The sequence below is a fragment of the Microtus pennsylvanicus genome, chromosome 3 (assembly GCF_037038515.1).
Source record: "Microtus pennsylvanicus isolate mMicPen1 chromosome 3, mMicPen1.hap1, whole genome shotgun sequence".
In the NCBI taxonomy this organism is placed as follows: Eukaryota; Metazoa; Chordata; class Mammalia; order Rodentia; family Cricetidae; genus Microtus; species Microtus pennsylvanicus.
The window spans coordinates 76,684,466-76,703,855 of NC_134581.1; the positions used below are offsets into that span (position 1 = coordinate 76,684,466).

The 19,390-nt window shown below is 46.8% G+C and overlaps 1 protein-coding gene across 1 annotated transcript; it reads left to right on the forward strand.

Annotated features, from left to right (window-relative positions):
* The first annotated feature begins 291 nt into the window (after positions 1-291).
* On the forward strand, positions 292-17,104 carry Vps11 (VPS11 core subunit of CORVET and HOPS complexes). The gene is made up of 16 exons (XM_075966216.1): positions 292-550; positions 2,000-2,148; positions 2,241-2,376; positions 2,970-3,133; positions 4,040-4,287; positions 5,954-6,155; positions 6,544-6,695; positions 7,592-7,778; positions 8,411-8,557; positions 8,661-8,849; positions 9,207-9,368; positions 10,030-10,169; positions 10,261-10,463; positions 10,557-10,728; positions 16,125-16,347; positions 16,632-17,104. The coding sequence occupies exons 1-16, from the start codon at positions 364-366 to the stop codon at positions 16,794-16,796; spliced, it is 2,826 nt and encodes a 941-aa protein (XP_075822331.1). The 5' UTR covers positions 292-363; the 3' UTR covers positions 16,797-17,104.
* The last annotated feature ends 2,286 nt before the right edge of the window (positions 17,105-19,390 follow it).

A 19,390-nucleotide genomic window follows, 5' to 3' on the forward strand; every position in this document is an offset into this window, starting at 1 on the left:
CAGCTCTACTCAACATTAAAAAGCTGATGCATTAGACAGTTTCCCAAAACATTTCCATTTGCACAGCGACACCGAACAGAGCTGAGTATTTTAGTTTCGAGACAAGGTCCCGCTGTGAAGGGTATGCTGGCCTCGAAACGCGCCACCAACTCGTAGGAAGGGGAAAACAACGCAGAGATGAAGGACCCTCGGAGTTATAACAAGATCAAAGCACAAGGGCGCTACCGAGCAAGCCCCACCCCCAGAGCTTTGCGAAGCAGGCCCCGCCTACTGTGTGCGCATGCCCCCCGAAGGATGTCCCTCACATGACTCGCCTGTGCTGTTCACGTGACGTTGCTCCGGAGGCGGGGGCCCTCGGCCAAGATGGCGGCCTACCTGCAGTGGCGGCGCTTCGTTTTCTTCGAGAAGGAGCTGGTGAAGGAGCCGCTGGGTAATGATGGGGCCGCTCCCGGAGCCGCGCCGACCTCTGGATCGTCTGCTTCCAAGTTCCTTTGCCTCCCTCCTGGCATCACTGTCTGTGACTCTGGCCGCGGGAGCCTGGTCTTTGGAGATATCCTTCTCGTGGAGTTATCCCTTTCCTCCGCGGAAGCCCGAAGAGATTCCTCCACCTGGAATGGAATCTGTCCGTGGTGCTTTGTGCCCTCGCAGTTAGATGCGAGCCCAGACCTCTTCTGTGGTCTGCTGGGAGAAAGAAGGAAGTCCATTTCCTAACTTGTCAACCGAGCAGTTCTGGGCAAGTCATTCAACATTCGCTTCAGTTTCCTTTTCTGTGAAACTATTGTTAATGCCAATTTGACAAGGTTAAGCTCAGTCCCCTCCCAAACAGATGCTACTTGCCTAGGATGTGTGTATAAGGTGTTGGCTGTCCCGACTGATACTGTAGGAAAGGAGACAAATGAGACAAGGAGTTAGTTTGCTTTGTTACAAGTTATTTGGGGGAAAGGCCTTGGAGTTGTTAAAGAGGTTATGTGCACGTTCGTTGACATCTAGATTCTGTTGTAAGTACAGTCAGCCTTCAGGTGACGTCTGAAGCCACAGGTTGTGACAAGTGACGTGGGTACTACTTTTTCCTGTAGAGATGTTCCTTAACTTATGATGGGGTTACATCCAGGTGAATCCATCATAAATGGAAAGTATTACAAGCCAAAAATGCGTTTAGCATTCCTAGTCTACCAGTGTAAATAGCAACACAGTACTCAGTACTTTATCAGTTTTCCCTTCTGACTCCATTGCTGACGGGAAGTTAGACCTGCTCAGCACCACAAGAGAGTATCTTTTTTAAAAATGTTGGACAGGGTTTCATTTTAACCTTGGCTAGCCTTGAACTCACAGAAATCTGCCCTTGTCTGTAACAAGAACCCTGGGATTAGGGGATGACCTCAAAGAAAGCATTTTACCTTTACCTCGGGAAAGGCTGACACTTCAAAGTATGCCGCCTTCTCAACTGCTCTACCCCTCAGCCCTCCAAGGTAGGGTTTCTACATGTCACTTTTGTAGCATGGTAAATTCAAAATGGTTATATCAGTCAAAACACATTGACCATACCTTTCATTTCTAATTTAAGCTCGGCAGGATATTAGCAACGATAATACTAAGACAGAGCAGTTGTAATAGTATCCTATAATTTGAAGTTATGTGAATGTGATTTCTCTTAAGGTGTGTATGCGTTTCATTTCTTTTTGTCTTTGTTTTTGTATTTTCAAGACAGCGTTTCTCTGTGTACCTCTGGCTGTCCTGGAACCCACTCTGTAGACCAGGCTGACCTCAACTGAAGAGATCCGCGTGCCTCTGCCTCCCAAGTTCTAGGATTAAAGGCATGCACCACCACTGCCTGGCATTCTTTTTCAATTCCAACTTTATTTCACCATCTACTGTAGTAATACTTTCAGAGTATGGTTGTCTGCAAGTAACTTAAAGCATAGAAAATGCAACCATGGCCAAGAGGGTGGGGATGGGACATGTTACTCCTTGGAAAGGAAGCTTCTTAACCACCCTGCACATATGGAAGGCCAGATCTGGTTCCTGCCACGCTCCCTACATCTTACAGGCTTCCAGGCCTATAAACTGCGTGTGACACACCTGTATCAGCTGAAGCAGCACAATATTCTGGCCTCAGTTGGGGAGGATGAAGAGGGCATTAACCCCCTGGTAAGTCTCAGAAAAGGAAGATCCAGAAGCCTAGACTGTGTTTTGGTTAGAGGGAAGAATCTAATACTTGCATGTCTGCGATCTGTCCCCAGGTAAAGATCTGGAACCTGGAAAAGAGGGATGGTGGCAATCCGCTGTGCACTCGGATCTTCCCTGCCATCCCAGGGACAGAGCCAACTGTGGTGTCTTGTTTGACGGTTCATGAAAATCTCAACTTTATGGCCATTGGTAAGCAGCAATGAAGAGGAAAGCCAACTCCTAGATTTTTTTTTCCTGAGACAGCATTTCTTTGTGTGCCTTGACTGTCCTAGAATGCCATTCCTACATTTTTAAACATGTTTTCTTGGAAGCTGTTTCTTCAGTTCCTGTGTGGTGTTCTCATGGTACTGACCCAAGGCCTTGTAGGTTTATTAAAGTTTATAATAGGAAGACATTTACTATTATTCTTTGAAAATGAGTCAGTGGACAGACTGGGCATGGTGATGCACAGCTTTAATCCCAGCACCGGGAGGCAGAGGCAGGCAGATCTCCTAGTCCCAAACCAGCCTGGTCTACAGAGCAAATTCAAGGACAGCCAAGGATATATAGAGAAACACTGTCTCAAACAAAAAACAAAAAAAAAGAAGAAAAGAAAAAAGAAAGAGAGAGAAAGAGAATGAAAATGAGTCAATGAATACAGATACTGAGGTTGCCATGTTACCATTAGAGAAGATGCAGGTGCAGGAGAAAGCATGTCATTTCTCATGAGTGCCGCTGATGGCTTTTTTCTCTGTCTCCACTCCCTTTTCATCCACCCTGAAACACTGCTTTTTGGTCTTCAGGTTTCACAGATGGCAGTGTGACTCTGAACAAGGGAGATATCACCCGGGACCGCCATAGCAAGACCCAGATCTTGCACAAGGGCAACTATCCTGTTACTGGACTGGCCTTCCGCCAGGCGGGGAAGACCACCCACTTGTTTGTTGTGACAACTGAAAGTGTCCAGGTAGGACTAAGGTCGCACTCGAGGGGAATAACGTTCACCGTCTCTCCAGGGCTCAGGGCAATAGGGTAAGGAACTAACAGGAGAGGTGGGAGTCTTAAAATTAGACATAGAGCCTTGAGTCATTTACCCAATTTAATATTTTATTTCTTCATGTAGGACGGTAGAAGAGGTAGGCTTAGGGAAAGAACTCTGCTTGTAGTAGAATAACTTAATTCTCCATTGTTAAGCACAGTTAGACAAATGGCTTTACCTCTCTGGTTCCTGGTATTCTACTGCATAACTAATTTTTAAAAATTTTCCACCAAATTTTTATTTATGTGTCGGCTGTGTGTGTACATTTGCCCTGAGAGGCCAGCTGGAGTTACAGGCAGTCATGAACTGCCTTTGGGAACTGTTTGTGTCAGGGGTCAGTCCCAGAGCCCCGTGTTCACTGTGCCCACACTGCCACTGAACTGCCTCCTAAAGCAGGAATACACTTTTGGTAAAACAGCAAAGGATCATTGCGTTTCTTTAACTCCCGTGATTCTAGTGATAGCTTGGCCCCCGATACATTCATCTAGTATCTAGGTATTGGTGACTGGAGAAGGCAGGTTGCCAAGGGCAAACAGAACGCGAAGTGGAGAAAATGTGAAAGACTTAAGGTAGAAATGAGTATCTGTAGCCTGACGTGGTGGGCATGCCTTTAATGCCAGCACTCAGAAGGCAGAGGCAGGTGGATCGTGGATCTCTGAGGCCAGCCTGGGCTACAAAGCAAGTTCCAGGACAACCAGGGCTACGATGAGAAACCCTATCTTGAAGAAAGGCAAACAAAATAAAGAAAAGAAATGAATTGTCTGTATGAAGGCTTAGGTGCTGCCTCTTCAAAGGGAGCCTGCTAACTTTTTTTTTTTTTTTTACCTTTGGCAGTCCTATATAGTTTCTGGAAAGGACTACCCCCGTGTGGAGTTGGACACCCATGGTTGTGGTCTGCGCTGCTCCGCCCTGAGTGACCCTTCTCAAGACCTGCAGTTCATTGTTGCGGGAGATGAGTGTGTCTACCTCTATCAGCCAGACGAACGTGGGCCCTGCTTTGCCTTTGAGGGCCATAAGCTCATCGCCCACTGGTTCAGAGGCTACCTTGTCATTGTCTCCCGAGACCGGAAGGTTTCTCCCAAGTAAGACCAGGGAAAGGGGAACCAGAGAGGACTAGACTGTGCCCCAAAACCATTGTAGTTCTAAAGCCCCAATGCCTGGAGCCAGCCAGTCTGGTACTTGAGTTTTATGTAGGTTGATCTTCCATCTAGATTCAGTTAACTATTTTTACTGAAAAATCTGGTTTTGCTTAGACAGTTACTGTGAAAATACTGTGGAAATGTATAATGATTCAGGGAATCTGGACTTAGGATTGGACTTTTTTGCTCTTTGGTTAACATAAGTTAGATGGAGCCAGAGGATTGGGTGGCGAGGAACTGCAGAGTGCTGGGAAGGATAAGGCGTGAGTTTTCTCATTTGAGTTTTTGTCGTCGTCGTCGTCGTTGTTGTTGATAGAGCACTAAAAGGGAAGAGTGGGTCTTTTTCATAGTGAAAGCACTCCCTGGTGGGTTTTTGTGTATATATATGTTCATGTGTGTCAGGTGCATGTATGTACACATGTGTGTAGAGGCCAGACAACAACCTTAGGTGTCATTCCCCAGACCAATCCACATTATTTATTTTGGAGATAGTCTCATCCTGGCCTGAAGCTCACCAAGTATAGTAGGCTGCAAGTTGGCCACCAGTGAGGCCCCAGCATCTGCCTGCACCCACCTCCCTAGCCCAAGTGTGTGAGGCCCCAGCATCTGCCTGCACCCACCTCCCTAGCCCAAGTGTGTGAGGCCCCAGCATCTGCCTGCACCCACCTCCCTAGCCCAAGTGTGTGAGGCCCCAGGATCTGCCTGCACCCACCTCCCTAGCCCAAGTGTGTGAGGCCCCAGCATCTGCCTGCACCCACCTCCCTAGCCCAAGTGTGTGAGGCCCCAGCATCTGCCTGTACCCACCTCCCTAGCCCAAGTGTGTGAGGCCCCAGCATCTGCCTGTACCCACCTCCCTAGCCCAAGTGTGTGAGGCCCCAGGATCTGCCTGCACCCACCTCCCTAGCCCAAGTGTGTGAGGCCCCAGGATCTGCCTGCACCCACCTCCCTAGCCCAAGTGTGTGCCACTGTACTTATTGTTTTAAGTTTTTTCTTTAATTATGTGTATGTATTTGTGTGTGGATTTATGTGGATTTTGTGCATACATGTGCAGGTGCTCAAGGAGGTCAGAGGCATCCGATCCCCTGGAGCTAGAGTTACAGGTGGTTGTGAGCCACCTGATACGGGTGCTAGGAACTGAAACTGGGGACCTCTGAAAGAGTAGTAAGTGTTCTTAACTGCTGAGCCATCTCTCCAACCCCTGTACTTTTTTTTTTTTTTGTGGGATCTAAGTTTGAACTGAGGTCTTCATGCTGCAAAGCAAGCATTTTATCAGCAGGGCCCTCTGCTAGCCCCTGTTGGATTATTTCATTCAGTACCAAACTCATTGTCTAACACACCAGGCCATGGGTGATGATGATGATTTTGTTCAGTGAGTAGGCATCTGAATGTTAATTTTCTACTCTGTTGGCCAGGATTAATGGTAGGAGGCTAAAGGGTGAGACCAGGACTGTGTTCTGCACAGCTGGCCGCACAGTTGTGCGTGTGGAGGGGCCAGAGAGGCGATTTGTTCTAACTGGAGTGGGGCAGCACCAGAGTCGTCACGTGAAGGAACCATAAGGGAACTGAGACAGAGGTGGTCTAAATAGTGGTGCTTTTCTTTCCTGTGCAGGTCAGAGTTTACCAGCAGGGATTCCCAGAGCTCTGACAAGCAAATTCTCAACATCTATGACCTGTGCAACAAGTTCATAGCCTACAGTGCTGTTTTTGAGGATGTAGTGGATGTGCTCGCTGAGTGGGGCTCCCTGTACGTGCTGACGCGGGATGGGCGGGTCCACGCATTGCAGGAGAAGGACACACAGACCAAACTGGAGGCAAGGCCACCAGGTTCTCAGAGCTGGCACAAGAATCTAGAAGTAGCTGCAGGAATGGGTTTCTTAGGTCCCCTGGGCCCAGTGACTTTCTTTCCTTTGGGTCACAGCCTTACTCAGTTTCCTTAGGATAGAATAACAAGGAAATGGCCTAGGATGTGGCTTTGGAGAAAAGTAATGGCTGGGAACCTAAGCCAGCCCTCCTTGTTTACAGAGCCCTGGATGAGGTGAAGTGATGTTGGTGTTGGTCTTGGGGTTACCCTGAGGTCTTTGTCTAGACTGTAGGCAGGTTGTAGCTCCAGGATTATCTACTATGTCTCTTATGGGTATGTTTTGGGAGGGTCTACTCCCAGGACTGCTTCTACCAATGTACTAATCTCTCTTCTTCTAGATGTTATTTAAGAAGAATCTATTTGAGATGGCAATTAACTTGGCTAAGAGTCAACATCTGGACAGTGATGGACTAGCTCAGATTTTCATGCAGTATGGAGACCATCTCTACAGCAAGGGCAACCATGATGGAGCTGTTCAGCAGTATATCCGGTTAGTCTGGATGTGCTGGGGAATGGAGCTTGGATGCAGAACAGGCAGCTAGATTTCAGAACCCGTGTGTGTGTGTGTGTGTGTGTGTGTGTGTGTGTGTGTGTGTGTGTGTGTGTGTGTATGCACGTATATGCGCATGCATGGGGTGGGGTGTTGTATTTCATCAGGAAGTATTCACTTTTACTATGGAAACAGTGAGGTGGTGACTGGGCATGGTGATACATGCCTATAGTCTCAGGACTGAAGCAGGAGGATTTTGAGTTCAAGATTAATCTGTGCTACACACTGAACCTATCTTAAAACACAAGACAGGGCATGGTGGCACTAACCTTTAATCCTAATACTTGGGAAACAGAGGCAGGCAGATCTCTTTGAGTTCAAGACCAGCCTGTCTATGTAGAGAATTCCAGGACAGCCAGACCTACCCGTAGAGACTCTATCTCAAAAAACTAAAACAAACAAACAAAACCAAAAAACCCAACCAGCAACAAAGCCTTCCCAATCCTGTGTTCATGCTTACTTTGGCAGCAAGGATAACTTGCAGGTCTGTGAAGTGATTCATTAAAAATAAGAACCAGTGTACTAGGCTGGTTGTGATGACACTTGTCTATAATCCCAGCACTTGGGAAAGAGAGGTGGGAGGATTACCCTAAATTCAAGGCCAACCTGGTCCAGATAATAATTTCCCAAGCCAGCCATGACTACACAGTGAGACCTTGCCTCAGAAACCACAACATAGGAACCAGTTTTGTGGACCTTGCACAGTGTGGTTTATAGTCTAATATCACTGATACCACCTTGACTTTGTTTTGACTTTGACTACCATGGCTGCAGTGATCCCTGTACAGCCAACTTGACAAAGTACTCTAACCCTGATGGTATTGATGTTTCTCTAGAACCATTGGAAGGTTGGAGCCATCCTACGTGATCCGTAAGTTCCTGGATGCCCAGCGCATCCACAACTTGACTGCCTACCTACAGACCCTGCATCGGCAGTCACTGGCTAATGCTGATCATACCACCCTGCTTCTAAACTGCTACACCAAGCTCAAGGACAGCTCGAAGTTGGAGGAATTCATCAAGGTGAAGGGCAGTGTTGGATGGGATGATTCCTAGTAAGCCTCACTGAACCTGAAGTGGCTTACCAGGACTTGCTGTTTTTCAGCAGGACACAGGAAAGCAGGGGACCAGCTTTATTTGGGAACCATTGCTCTTTCCTCTATAAACAGGAAGAGCAGTTGCTCCTACTAGTTGTCTAGAACATTCCATGGTGCTGAAGCCCAGGAAGTGCCATTAAAGAAGCTCTCAATCCCTAGAAATGTCTTTTTTTTCTTTTTTCTTTCTTTCTTTTTTTTACATTAATTTTATTTCATGTGCATTGATGTTTTGTCTGTGTGAGGGTGGATCCCCGGAACTGTAGTTACAGACAGCTGTGAGTTGCTATGTGGGTGCTGGGAATTGAACCTGGGTCCTCTTAAGAGAACAGCCAGTGCTCTTAACCACTGAGCCATCTCTCCAGCCCTATAAATGTCTTTCTAATGATAGGGACAGAGGAAAGCCTAGGTTTTTGAAGCCGATATTGTGAGAGGCTGGCTATCATGTTTTCAAAGCCAAGATGCCTTTGCCCTTTAGAAACATGCCTTAAAGATGCCTGCTTGTTCTCCCTTCTCCAGCCACTTCTGTGCAAATGACTTTGTTTAACATCTTGTTGGCAGACAAAGAGCGAGAGTGAAGTCCACTTTGATGTGGAGACAGCCATCAAGGTCCTCCGGCAGGCCGGCTACTACTCCCATGCTCTCTATCTGGCTGAGAACCACGCACATCATGAGTGGTACTTGAAGATCCAGCTAGAGGACATTAAGGTGGGTGAGGTTCTTGCTTTGGAAGGATGTACTGGAGATGATAAAAACTCATCCTGCTGAATGAGACAGGAAGAGCACTAGTTCACCTTTCACCCCTCCACAGAACTATCAAGAAGCCCTGCAGTATATTGGTAAGCTGCCTTTTGAGCAGGCAGAGAGTAACATGAAGCGCTACGGCAAGATCCTCATGCACCACATACCGGAGCAGACAACCCAGTTGCTGAAAGGACTGTGTACTGACTATCGGCCCAGTCTGGAAGGCCGAGGCGATCAGGAGGCTCCAGGCTTCCGGGTGAGACCTGGGTAAACAGTTTTTGGTAGCAGGGGTGACTTTAGATGCCTGCTTACTCAGCCACCTCACCCCTTCTTTCCTTCCTTCCTTCCTTCCTTCCTTCCTTTCTTCCTTCCTTCCTTCCTTCCTTTCTTCCTTCCTTCCTTCCTTCCTTCCTTCAAGATTTATTTACTTATTATGTATACAGTGTTTTGCCTGCAAACCAGAAGAGGGTGCCAGATCTCATTACAGATGGTTGTGAGCCACCATGTGGTTGTTGGGGACTGAACTCAGGGCCTCTGGAAGAGCAGTCACTGCTCTTAACCTCTGAGCCATCTCTTCAGCCCCTACCTCATTTCTTTCTTTCCTCCATCCAAGGCCAACTCCGAGGAGTTCATCCCCATCTTTGCAAACAACCCGAGAGAGCTGAAAGCGTTCCTGGAGCACATGAGCGAAGTGCAGCCAGACTCCCCCCAGGGCATCTATGACACACTCTTGGAGCTGCGGCTGCAGAACTGGGCCCACGAGAAGGATCCACAGGTAATATCTGGCCAGAGCCATGGGAGACACAGGAAAGATGGCTTGGGTGCTCATTGGCCTAGCATGTGTGAGGCCTGGGTTCCTTCCCTCGCAGTGAATAAAGAAGAGTTCCTCTAGTGCCTGTCCTCTAGCTTTTTGGATGCCTTTTGTTGTTTTATTTAGAGTAGTGGTTCTCAACCTTCCTAATGCTGTGACCCTTTAATACAGTTCCTCATGTTGTGATGACCCCAGCCATTGAGTTATTTTTGCTTGCTACTTTATAACAGCAATTTTGCTGCTGTTATTAATCATAATGTAGCCAGGAGGTGGTGGTGCACACCTTTAATCCCAGCACTCGGGAGGCAGAGGCAGGCGGCTCTCTGTGAGTTCGAGGCCAGCCTGGTTTACAAGAGCAAGTTCCAGGACAGGTTCCAGAGCTACAGAGAAACCCTGTCTCAACAACCACCCCCACCCCACACCCCCGCCAAAAAAAATTTGGAGACAGAGGCTTGCTATTGGGGTCATGACCCACAGGTTGAGAACAGCTGATTTTGAGAGTAGCACCTCACCTCTGGAGCTATATGGGCTTCACTGATGGGAAACTGGACTGAAAGAGACTGAAGTCTGCCTAGTCTAAAAAGTCTTGTGCCCTCTGATGACTGACAGCCCACTTCTCTTGTAGGCCAAGGAGAAGCTTCACGCAGAGGCCATCTCCCTGCTGAAGAGCGGCCGATTCTGCAATGTGTTTGACAAGGCGCTGGTCCTGTGCCAGATGCACGACTTCCAGGATGGGGTCCTTTACCTCTACGAGCAGGGGAAGCTGTAAGGATTTGGGGGACTTCCAGGGAAAAAGAAAGATTGAGGCGATTTTTCCAGAGACAAGCGCTGAGGTATTTCCTTTCCCTGACCCCAGGTTCCAGCAGATCATGCATTACCACATGCAGCACGAGCAGTACCGCCAGGTGATTGCCGTATGCGAGCGCCATGGGGAGCAGGACCCCTCCCTGTGGGAACAGGCCCTCAGCTACTTTGCCCGCAAGGAGGAAGACTGCAAGGAGTATGTGGCCGCTGTGCTCAAGCATATCGAGAACAAGAACCTCATGCCCCCCCTTCTAGGTACTGGGGAGGACAGGCTGCTGCAGAGACGGGCTCTGTTCAGTGCGTGCTGCGTGGTTCTTTATCTGATTTCTTTCTGTCCTCCAATCTCAGTGGTACAGACCCTGGCCCACAACTCCACAGCTACCCTGTCCATCATCCGAGACTACCTGGTCCAAAAACTACAGAAACAGAGCCAGCAGATTGCACAAGATGAGCTGCGGGTGAGGCGGTACAGAGAGGAGACCACTCGCATCCGCCAGGAAATCCAGGAACTCAAGTCGAGGTAGAGTGGACAGGGATGAGTTCGGCTATCACAATGTGGTGTTATGTGCTTTCCACACAGAGGATCTGTAAAGTCTGTTTGAGTTCCCTTTCTCTCCCTTCCCCCTTCTTTCTCTTCAAGGATTAATCTAGGTCAGTGGTTCTTACTCAACATGTGGGTTTATTTTAAGTTTTGTTTGTTTGTTTGTTTTACTGTTGTTTTGTTTTGTCTTTTGAGACATGCTTTGTCTGTAATAGCCTTGTCTGTCCTAGAACTTTGTAGACCAGGCTGGCCTCAAACTCACAGAGATCCACTTGCCTCTGCCTACCGAGTGCTGGGATTAAAGGTGTGCGCCACCACCGCCTGTCACCTGGCTTATTTTTAAGTTTTTTGAGACAGGGTTTCTCTGTGTAACAACCTTGACTATCCTGGAACTTATTTGTAGACCAATCTACCCTTGACTTCATAGAGATCTACCTTCCTCTGCCTCTTGAATGTTGGGATTAAAGGTGTGCACCACCACTCCCAGCTTTACATTACTGATTCATAACAATAGCAAAATTATAGTGATAAGTAACAATGAAATAATGTTATGGCTGGGGTCACCACAAAATGAGGAACTGTTATAAAGGGTTGCAGCATTAGGAAGGTTGAGAGCCACTGATTAGGGCCTCTTGTACATGCTAGGCATCTACTCTACCACTGAAACTATACATCCCAACCCATTGACAATGTGTTAATGAATTATATACCCACCCTTTTTTGTTTTTTGAGACAGGGTCTGTCTATATCACCAAAGCTGTCCTATCACAGAGATCCACCTGCTTCTGAGTGCAAGAGTGTGTGCCACCATGCCCACCATAGATCTTATCTTTAAAGTGTGTGTGCCACCATGTCCACCATAGATCTTATCTTTAAAGTGTGTGTGCCACCATGCCTACCATAGATCTTATCTTTAAAGTGTGTGTGCCACCATGCCTACCATAGATCTTATCTTTAAAGATTCTTGTGTGTATGTGTGTGTGTGTGCCACCATGCCTACCATAGATCTTATCTTTAAAGATTCTTGTGTGTATGTGTGTGTGTGCCACCATGCCCCACCATAGATCTTATCTTTAAAGTGTGTGTGCCACCATGCCTACCATAGATCTTATCTTTAAAGATTCTTGTGTGTATGTGTGTGTGTGCCACCATGCCCCACCATAGATCTTATCTTTAAAGTGTGTGTGCCACCATGCCTACCATAGATCTTATCTTTAAAGATTCTTGTGTGTATGTGTGTGTGTGCCACCATGCCCCACCATAGATCTTATCTTTAAAGTGTGTGTGCCACCATGCCCACCATAGATCTTATCTTTAAAGATTCTTGTGTGTATGTGTGTGTGTGCCACCATGCCCACCATAGATCTTATCTTTAAAGTGTGTGTGCCACCATGCCCACCATAGATCTTATCTTTAAAGTGTGTGTGCCACCATGCCCACCATAGATCTTATCTTTAAAGATTCTTGTGTGTATGTGTGTGTGTGTGCCACCATGCCCCACCATAGATCTTATCTTTAAAGTGTGTGTGCCACCATGCCCACCATAGATCTTATCTTTAAAGATTCTTGTGTGTATGTGTGTGTGTGCCACCATGCCCACCATAGATCTTATCTTTAAAGTGTGTGTGCCACCATGCCCACCATAGATCTTATTTTTATTGTTTTTTGTTTTTTTTTGTTTTTTGTTTTTCGAGACAGGGTTTCTCTGTGGTTTTGGTTCCTGTCCTGGAACTAGCTCTTGTAGACCAGGCTGGTCTCGAACTCACAGAGATCCGCCTGCCTCTGCCTCCCGAGTGCTGGGATTAAAGGCGTGCGCCACCACCGCCCTTGCACCACCACCGCCCGGCTAGATCTTATTTTTAAAGATTCTGTGTGTGCGACCATGCCCCACCATAGATCTTATCTTTAAAGATTCTTGTGTGTATGTGTGTGTGCCACCATGCCCCACCATAAATCTTATTTTTAAAGATTCTTGTGTGTGTGTGTGTGTGTGTGTGTGTGTGTGTGTGTGTGTGTAAGTGGAGACTGCACGTTTGTTTTCCAGCCACCCAGACCTGAATAATCACACAAAAACTATATTAATTACAACACTGGCGTATAGATCGGGTGTATTTCTAATTGTCTCTTACGTACTAAATCCATTTTTATTAGTCTGTGTATTACCATGTGACTGGCGTTACGTCATTTTGTACATGTCTTGTTTCTTCAGTGGTTGGCTAATGTTTTTCCCCTTCAGCAACTACATGGCGTCTCCCTGACTCTGCCTTCTTTCCTTCTCTATCTCTGCTAGGATTTCCTGCCTTGCTATAATATATTCTGCCTGCCATAGGCCAAAGCAGCTTCTTTATTAACCAATGGTAATAAAACAAACTCACAGCATACAGAGGGGAATCCCACATCATGTGTGTTTTAGTGTGCTTTAAGATCTTGTGCCTACTGAGGCCAGAGAGGCTATTGGATCTCCTGGAACAGGAGTTACAGGCAGTTGTGAGCCCTTTATTGTTAAAGCTGGGAATTATACTCGGGTCCTCTTCAAGAGGAGTGTGTATGCTTAACCAGTGATCCATCTCTTTAGCCCTATTAATTTTTTTTTTTTTTTTTGGTTTTTCGAGACAGGGTTTCTCTGTGGCTTTGGAGCCTGTCCTGGAACTTGCTCTGTAGACCAGGCTGGTCTCGAACTCACAGAGATCCGCCTACCTCTGCCTCCCGAGTGCTGGGATTAAAGGCGTGTGCCACCATCGCCCGGCCCTATTAATTTCTTTTAAAATGTTTTGTTAGTTTAAGTTGTGTGTGTGTGTGTGTGTGTGTGTGTGTGTGTAAGTCTGTGTACCTGAGTGCAGGTGCCTGCATTTGACAAAGGCACTAGGTCCCCAGAAGTTAGAGTTCCAGGCAGTGCTGAACCCCTGGCATACACCCCCATGTGTACTGGGAATTGAATTCAATTCCCTCTTCTGCAAGAGCGGTATGAACCCTTAACTGCAGAACCATCTTTCTAGCCTCATAAGTCATTATTTAATGGGCTTTGGAGGAGGTTATTTTATGGCCAGGCCAGTTCTCTGCATACATAATATTTACATTTCTAAGGAAACATCTAAGTTGTGAAATGTTCTGAAATAAAATTTGATTTTAGAAAGTACAGAAAGTGGATAATTTAGATCTCAACATTTTAACTGGAAGTTCTGGAGATTGAACCCAGATACACTTTACTGCCAGGCAAGCGCAGCACCATGCACTGTGTGTGAGGGAGGATACATATGTGCCGTGGGAGCTGTGGTCAGAGGACTGCATTCGGCAATTCCCGTCTTATTTCTGCCGTGCTGCATTTAACAGTCTACCTCAGGTTTCCACCTCTAGGAGTGCTGGGATCACAGATGCACTACCACGTCCCACTGTTCCTCGTGGCCTCTTGGGCTCAAACTCAGGTTGTCAGGCTTACACAGCAAGCACTTTTATCTGCTGAGTCATCTTACCAGCCTTTCCTTTTAGTTTTTGTGACAGGATCTCACTAAATTACCCAGCCTCTTCCTGAACTCACTTTGTAGTGCCAGGCTGATGGTGAACTCTGACTCTATTGCCTTGGCCTTCTCAGTAGCTGTGATTACGGGTCTATAACTGTAGGCTTTGTTTGTTTTGTTTTTAATTTATTTTGCTTTATTTATTTTTTTCATTTGCATTGGTGTTTTACTTGAATGCATCTGTATGAGGATGTCAGATCCTAGAACTGGAGTTACATACAGTTGTGAACTGCCATTGGTGCTTGGGAATTGAACCCGGGTCCTTTTAGATTTATGTATTTATTTATTGTGTATACAACATTCTGCCTCCATGTATGCCCGCATGCCAGAAGAGGGCGCCAGATCTCATTACAGTTGGTTGTGAGCCACCATGTGGTTGCTGGGAATTGAACTCACTACCTCTGGAAGAGCAGCCAGTGCTCTTAACCACTGAGCCATCTCTCCAGCCCCTATTTTTGAGATATAATCTTGCCCTGCAGCCTGGGCTGACCTTTAACTCAAAGCAATCTTTCTGCTTCAGTCTCCTAAGTGCTAGGATTTCAGGAATGAGCTGTCATGCCTGGCTGGAGTTATTAATAACAGAAATTGTTCTCAAGCGTTAAATCTTTAGGGGTTTGTTTTGTTGAGACAGTCTAATGTAGCTGAAGCTGGCCCTGGACTCCTTAATCTTTCTGAAGTGCTGGGATCATAGACATTTGCTTCCACACCCAGCTATCAAGTGTTCTGTCTGTTCTTCCCATTACATTGTAAAATGTTTATTATGAAATGGTTTCTTCATTCCGCTCAGCCTTTATTGTCTCTGAAGCCTTTAATGATAGCACAAACAAGAAGCCCTGCCTTTATGGGCCTCTGTTCTGTAGACATACAGTGAACATTTTAAATAAGTGGACTCGGAATGATAGAGATCGTCAGCAGTTAAAGTGCTCGCTGCACTCAGAGAGGACCTGGGCTCTGTTCCCAGCACCCACATCAGATGGCTCACAACAGCTCCAGGACATTTGATGTCCTCTTCTGACCTCTGCAGGCACCTTAACTCTAGTGGTACACGTATACACACTCAGGCTCATAAATCACATAAAATAAATCTAGAAAACAAATAGGCAGATGATTACAGTGTTTGAGGTAGTTGTGAATTCTGAGGAGAAAATGAATGGAGAAAGAGAAGGGGACCAGAGACGTGGGTCAGTGGTTAAGAGTTTGTCCTATTCTTGCAGAGGACTCAAGTTCAATTCCAGTACATGTGTCAGGTACACGACCACCTATACTCCAGGGCCTTGATACCTTTTTCCTGCAGATACCTGAAGTTCTGTGCACGTGATTTAAGAAAGAAATCTTGGGCTGGAGAGATGGCTCAGGTTAAGCTCTGCTCTTCCAGAGATCCTGAGTTCAATTCCTAGCAACCACATGGTGGCTCACAACCATCTGAAATGAGATCTGTTGCCCTCTTCTGGCCTGCAGGCACACATGCAGACGGAACACTGTATAAATAATAAATAAATCTTTTTTAAAAAGCTTAAAAATTAAAAGTGGTGGGCCAGGCAGTGGTGGCGTATGTCTTTAATCCAAGCACTCGGGAGGCAGAGGCAGGCGGATCTCTGTGAGTTTGAGGCCAGCCTGGTCTACAAGAGCTAATTCCAGGACAGTCTCCAAAACTACAGAGAAACCTTGTCTTAAAAAAACAAAACAAACAAACCCTTCACTTTAGGTTGGAGCTTTTGTCCCTATTTGATTCCCTTTGGGTGATAAACGCAGACAGGGCCTCTGTGACCTTTACAGAGACCTTCATTTGTTTCCTCTCTCCACTGGGATTTGGCCCTGCCCTCCTCACTCTTTGCCACCGATCTTGTCTCCTGCTTGCAGTCCAAAGATCTTCCAGAAGACCAAGTGCAGCATCTGTAACAGTGCCTTGGAGCTGCCCTCAGTCCACTTCCTGTGTGGCCACTCCTTCCACCAGCACTGCTTTGAGAGTTACTCAGAAAGCGATGCTGACTGCCCCACCTGCCTCCCGGAGAACCGCAAGGTGATGGATATGATCCGGGCCCAGGAGCAGAAACGAGATCTCCATGATCAGTTCCAGCACCAGGTGAGGATGAGTAGGTTAAAAAGGTTGGGGGAGAGGATGGGCTGGAGAGATAGCTCAGTAGTTAAGAACACTTCCTGTTGTCTAGAGGACTGGAGTCACATCAGGAGGCTCACAGTTGCCTGTGATTCAGTTCCTTGCTATCGGATGCCCTCTTCTGGCCTCTGTTGGTGTGCACACACAGACACCCAAGACCAGGGCCACCATCGGTGTCACACAGTGTCCTTGGAGTACCAGAGCATTTGTTTCCTTTTCAGTTGGGCCTGATTCTTCCTCTTTCCTTCCAGCTCAAGTGCTCGAATGACAGCTTCTCCGTGATTGCTGACTACTTTGGCCGAGGGGTTTTCAACAAGTTGACTCTCCTGACAGACCCTCCTGCAGCCAGACTGACCACCAGCCTGGAGGCTGGGTTGCAGCGGGACTTGTTGATGCACTCCAGGAGAGGGACTTAGTCAGCAGCTCCTGGGAAAGCCTGGAACTCTGGGCCCCTAAAGCACACATGTGGCCTCAGGTGATCTGTTGTAGCGGACAAGACCACAGTTCCAGACCCTCAGGACTCGAGACGGAATCTGCTTTTTCTTCCTCCTTTGCCAGCCTGCTCCCCTCCTGCTGACCAGCAATATAGATTATTCCACACCAGTGAGGAAGGGCACCTCAGCAACCTCTCTGTGGACAATAGCTGCTTTATTCTCTGTTCAAGGGCACCAGGCTGTGCTTGGGTCCTTGTTCTCAGAGCCTATAAATAAAAGAGTATAATGACTTGAGGGCTGAAGAATATTTTATGGGAACTTTTCAGGTGATTTTTTTTTTTTTTGAGACAGGGTCTCACTGGGTAGCCCTAGCTGGCTTATAACTCATGTAGACCAGGAGGCTGGTCTCAAACTCCCGAAGATCCTCCTGCTTCTGCCTGCTGAGTCTGAGATTAAAAGCATGAGCATGCACCAGCACACCTAGCCATCAGGTGGTTCTAAAGTGTATCTAAGAACCACCCTGTGTTCTAGGGTTCTTTTCACTGCTGGGTGGGATTGATAGCATCTAGGAAGTTAAACTCGCTGAAGAACTTCATTGTGTTGGGACTTGAACACAGAACTCTATCTACACATGCTAGGCAATTCCACCACTGTGCTCTATACCCTCAGCCTCCTGAAGAGCCGCTTCAGAAGGATTAGTGAAGCTGGGTGTGGTGGTGCATGCTGGAGCAGCCTTCACCACACGGCAAGTTTTAGGCCAGGGTTACGTAGACCTTTGTCTCTAAACAAAAAGTGACTGAGCAAGGCATACAGCCCAGCTCTTGCTTAGTCGAGTTCAGGAGGAAGAAAGAGTCCAGCAGACACTGGGAATGACACTCCTCCCCCACCTATGACCCAGCACTTTCTTGGTGGAGACAGAGGGTCGGGTTTAAACCAGCCTCAGTAGAGAGTTGATGGCGAATTCTCTGTGGGCTGCACCTGTTTCAAAACCTACAGCTCAGTGAGCTGACTCAGCAGGTAGGTGCACTTGCACAGCCTGAGGATCTGAGTTTGATCTCTTGGGGCTACAAGGTGAAAGGAAAGGACTGCCTCGAGTTGGCCTCTTCCCTCCATACACATTCTTGCATATCCACGCACGTGAGTGCACACACACACACACACACACACACACACACACACACACGTAATAATAATAGAGTGTTTTGAAATAAACAGAAGCCAGATAGCCTTGGACCTAGTCGTGAAAGGTTAGTATTTTTCTGAATTCAATATCAGATAAGCAGGATAAAAGATATTTTGTTTAGACGTTGTTTCCCCCTTTTGAAGTCAGGCTAAAGGTTATATTACTGTGATTGTTATTTGGGGTACCATCAGTAATTGCTCCTGTGAGATTGCTTAAAGAAAGTAACAGGAGCTGGGCATGGTGGGGCATGCAGCACTAAGTGGGCAGAGACAAGCAGGTCTCTGAGTTCTAGGTCCGCCAGGGCTACCGTGACCCTGTCTCGGAAGAAAAAATCATGGGCCCTGTGATTTAAGTTTTGTTAAAGGCTAGGGTTAGGATTCAGATTAGAATGACAGAAGTTTCACTGGCACAAGCTTATCCCTGGCTGACCTTGATCTAGTGACAGTTTCCCAGGTGTTGGGTTTACAGGTACTGCTACCTTTTCTATAGCAGTTTGATAGACTGAATCAGATGGCCTGAGATTGAATCCTAGTTGTATTATTTGACTTAGGGTTACTCTTAAAAACTTTTATTATGGGGGCTGGAGAGATGGCTCAGAGGTTAAGAACATTGCCTGCTCTTCCAAAGGTCCTGAGTTCAATTCCCAGCAACCACATGGTGGCTCACAGCCATCTGTAATGGGGTCTGGTGCCCTCTTCTGGCCTGCAGACATACACACAGGCAGAATATTGTATACATAATAAATAAATTTAAAAAAAAGAAAAAAAACCTTTTATTACATTCATTTAGTGTGTGTGTGTGTGTGTGTGTGTGTGTGTGAGAGAGAGAGAGAGAGAGAGAGAGAGAGAGAGAGAGAGAGAGAGAATGTGTGTGTGTGTGAGAGGTGGAGGTACAGTGGGCATGAGATGGCACACCTGTGGAGGTCAGAGGACAACTTTATGGATTCTCTCCGTCCACCTTTACCATGGAGTCAGACTCAGGTCATCACAGCTGCACTGTTAAATACTTTACCCACTGAGCCATTTTGACATCTCTGAAAGCTATTTTTTTTATTTTGAGATGGGGTCTTCCTGTGTTGTCTAGGCTCAAGCCATCCTCACCTGTCTTCATCACCCGTAGCTGGGATCATAGGTATGCACCGCTCCTTCCAGCAACTTAGGACAATTCACACTTTCTCAGAACCTCAATGTTTTCATCTGTACATTATTGTGAACAATATTAACAGACTTATGAAACAAATGGCCGTCTATGTCTTTGAACAATGCTCGATTTGTTACTGTTAAAGTAGTGGGAAGATCCATGTGTGTGTTTTTTGGACCTAACCCAAGGTCTTGGGCATGCTATACCGTACATTCCTTTAATCCCAGCATTCGGGAGGCAGAGGCAGGCGGAT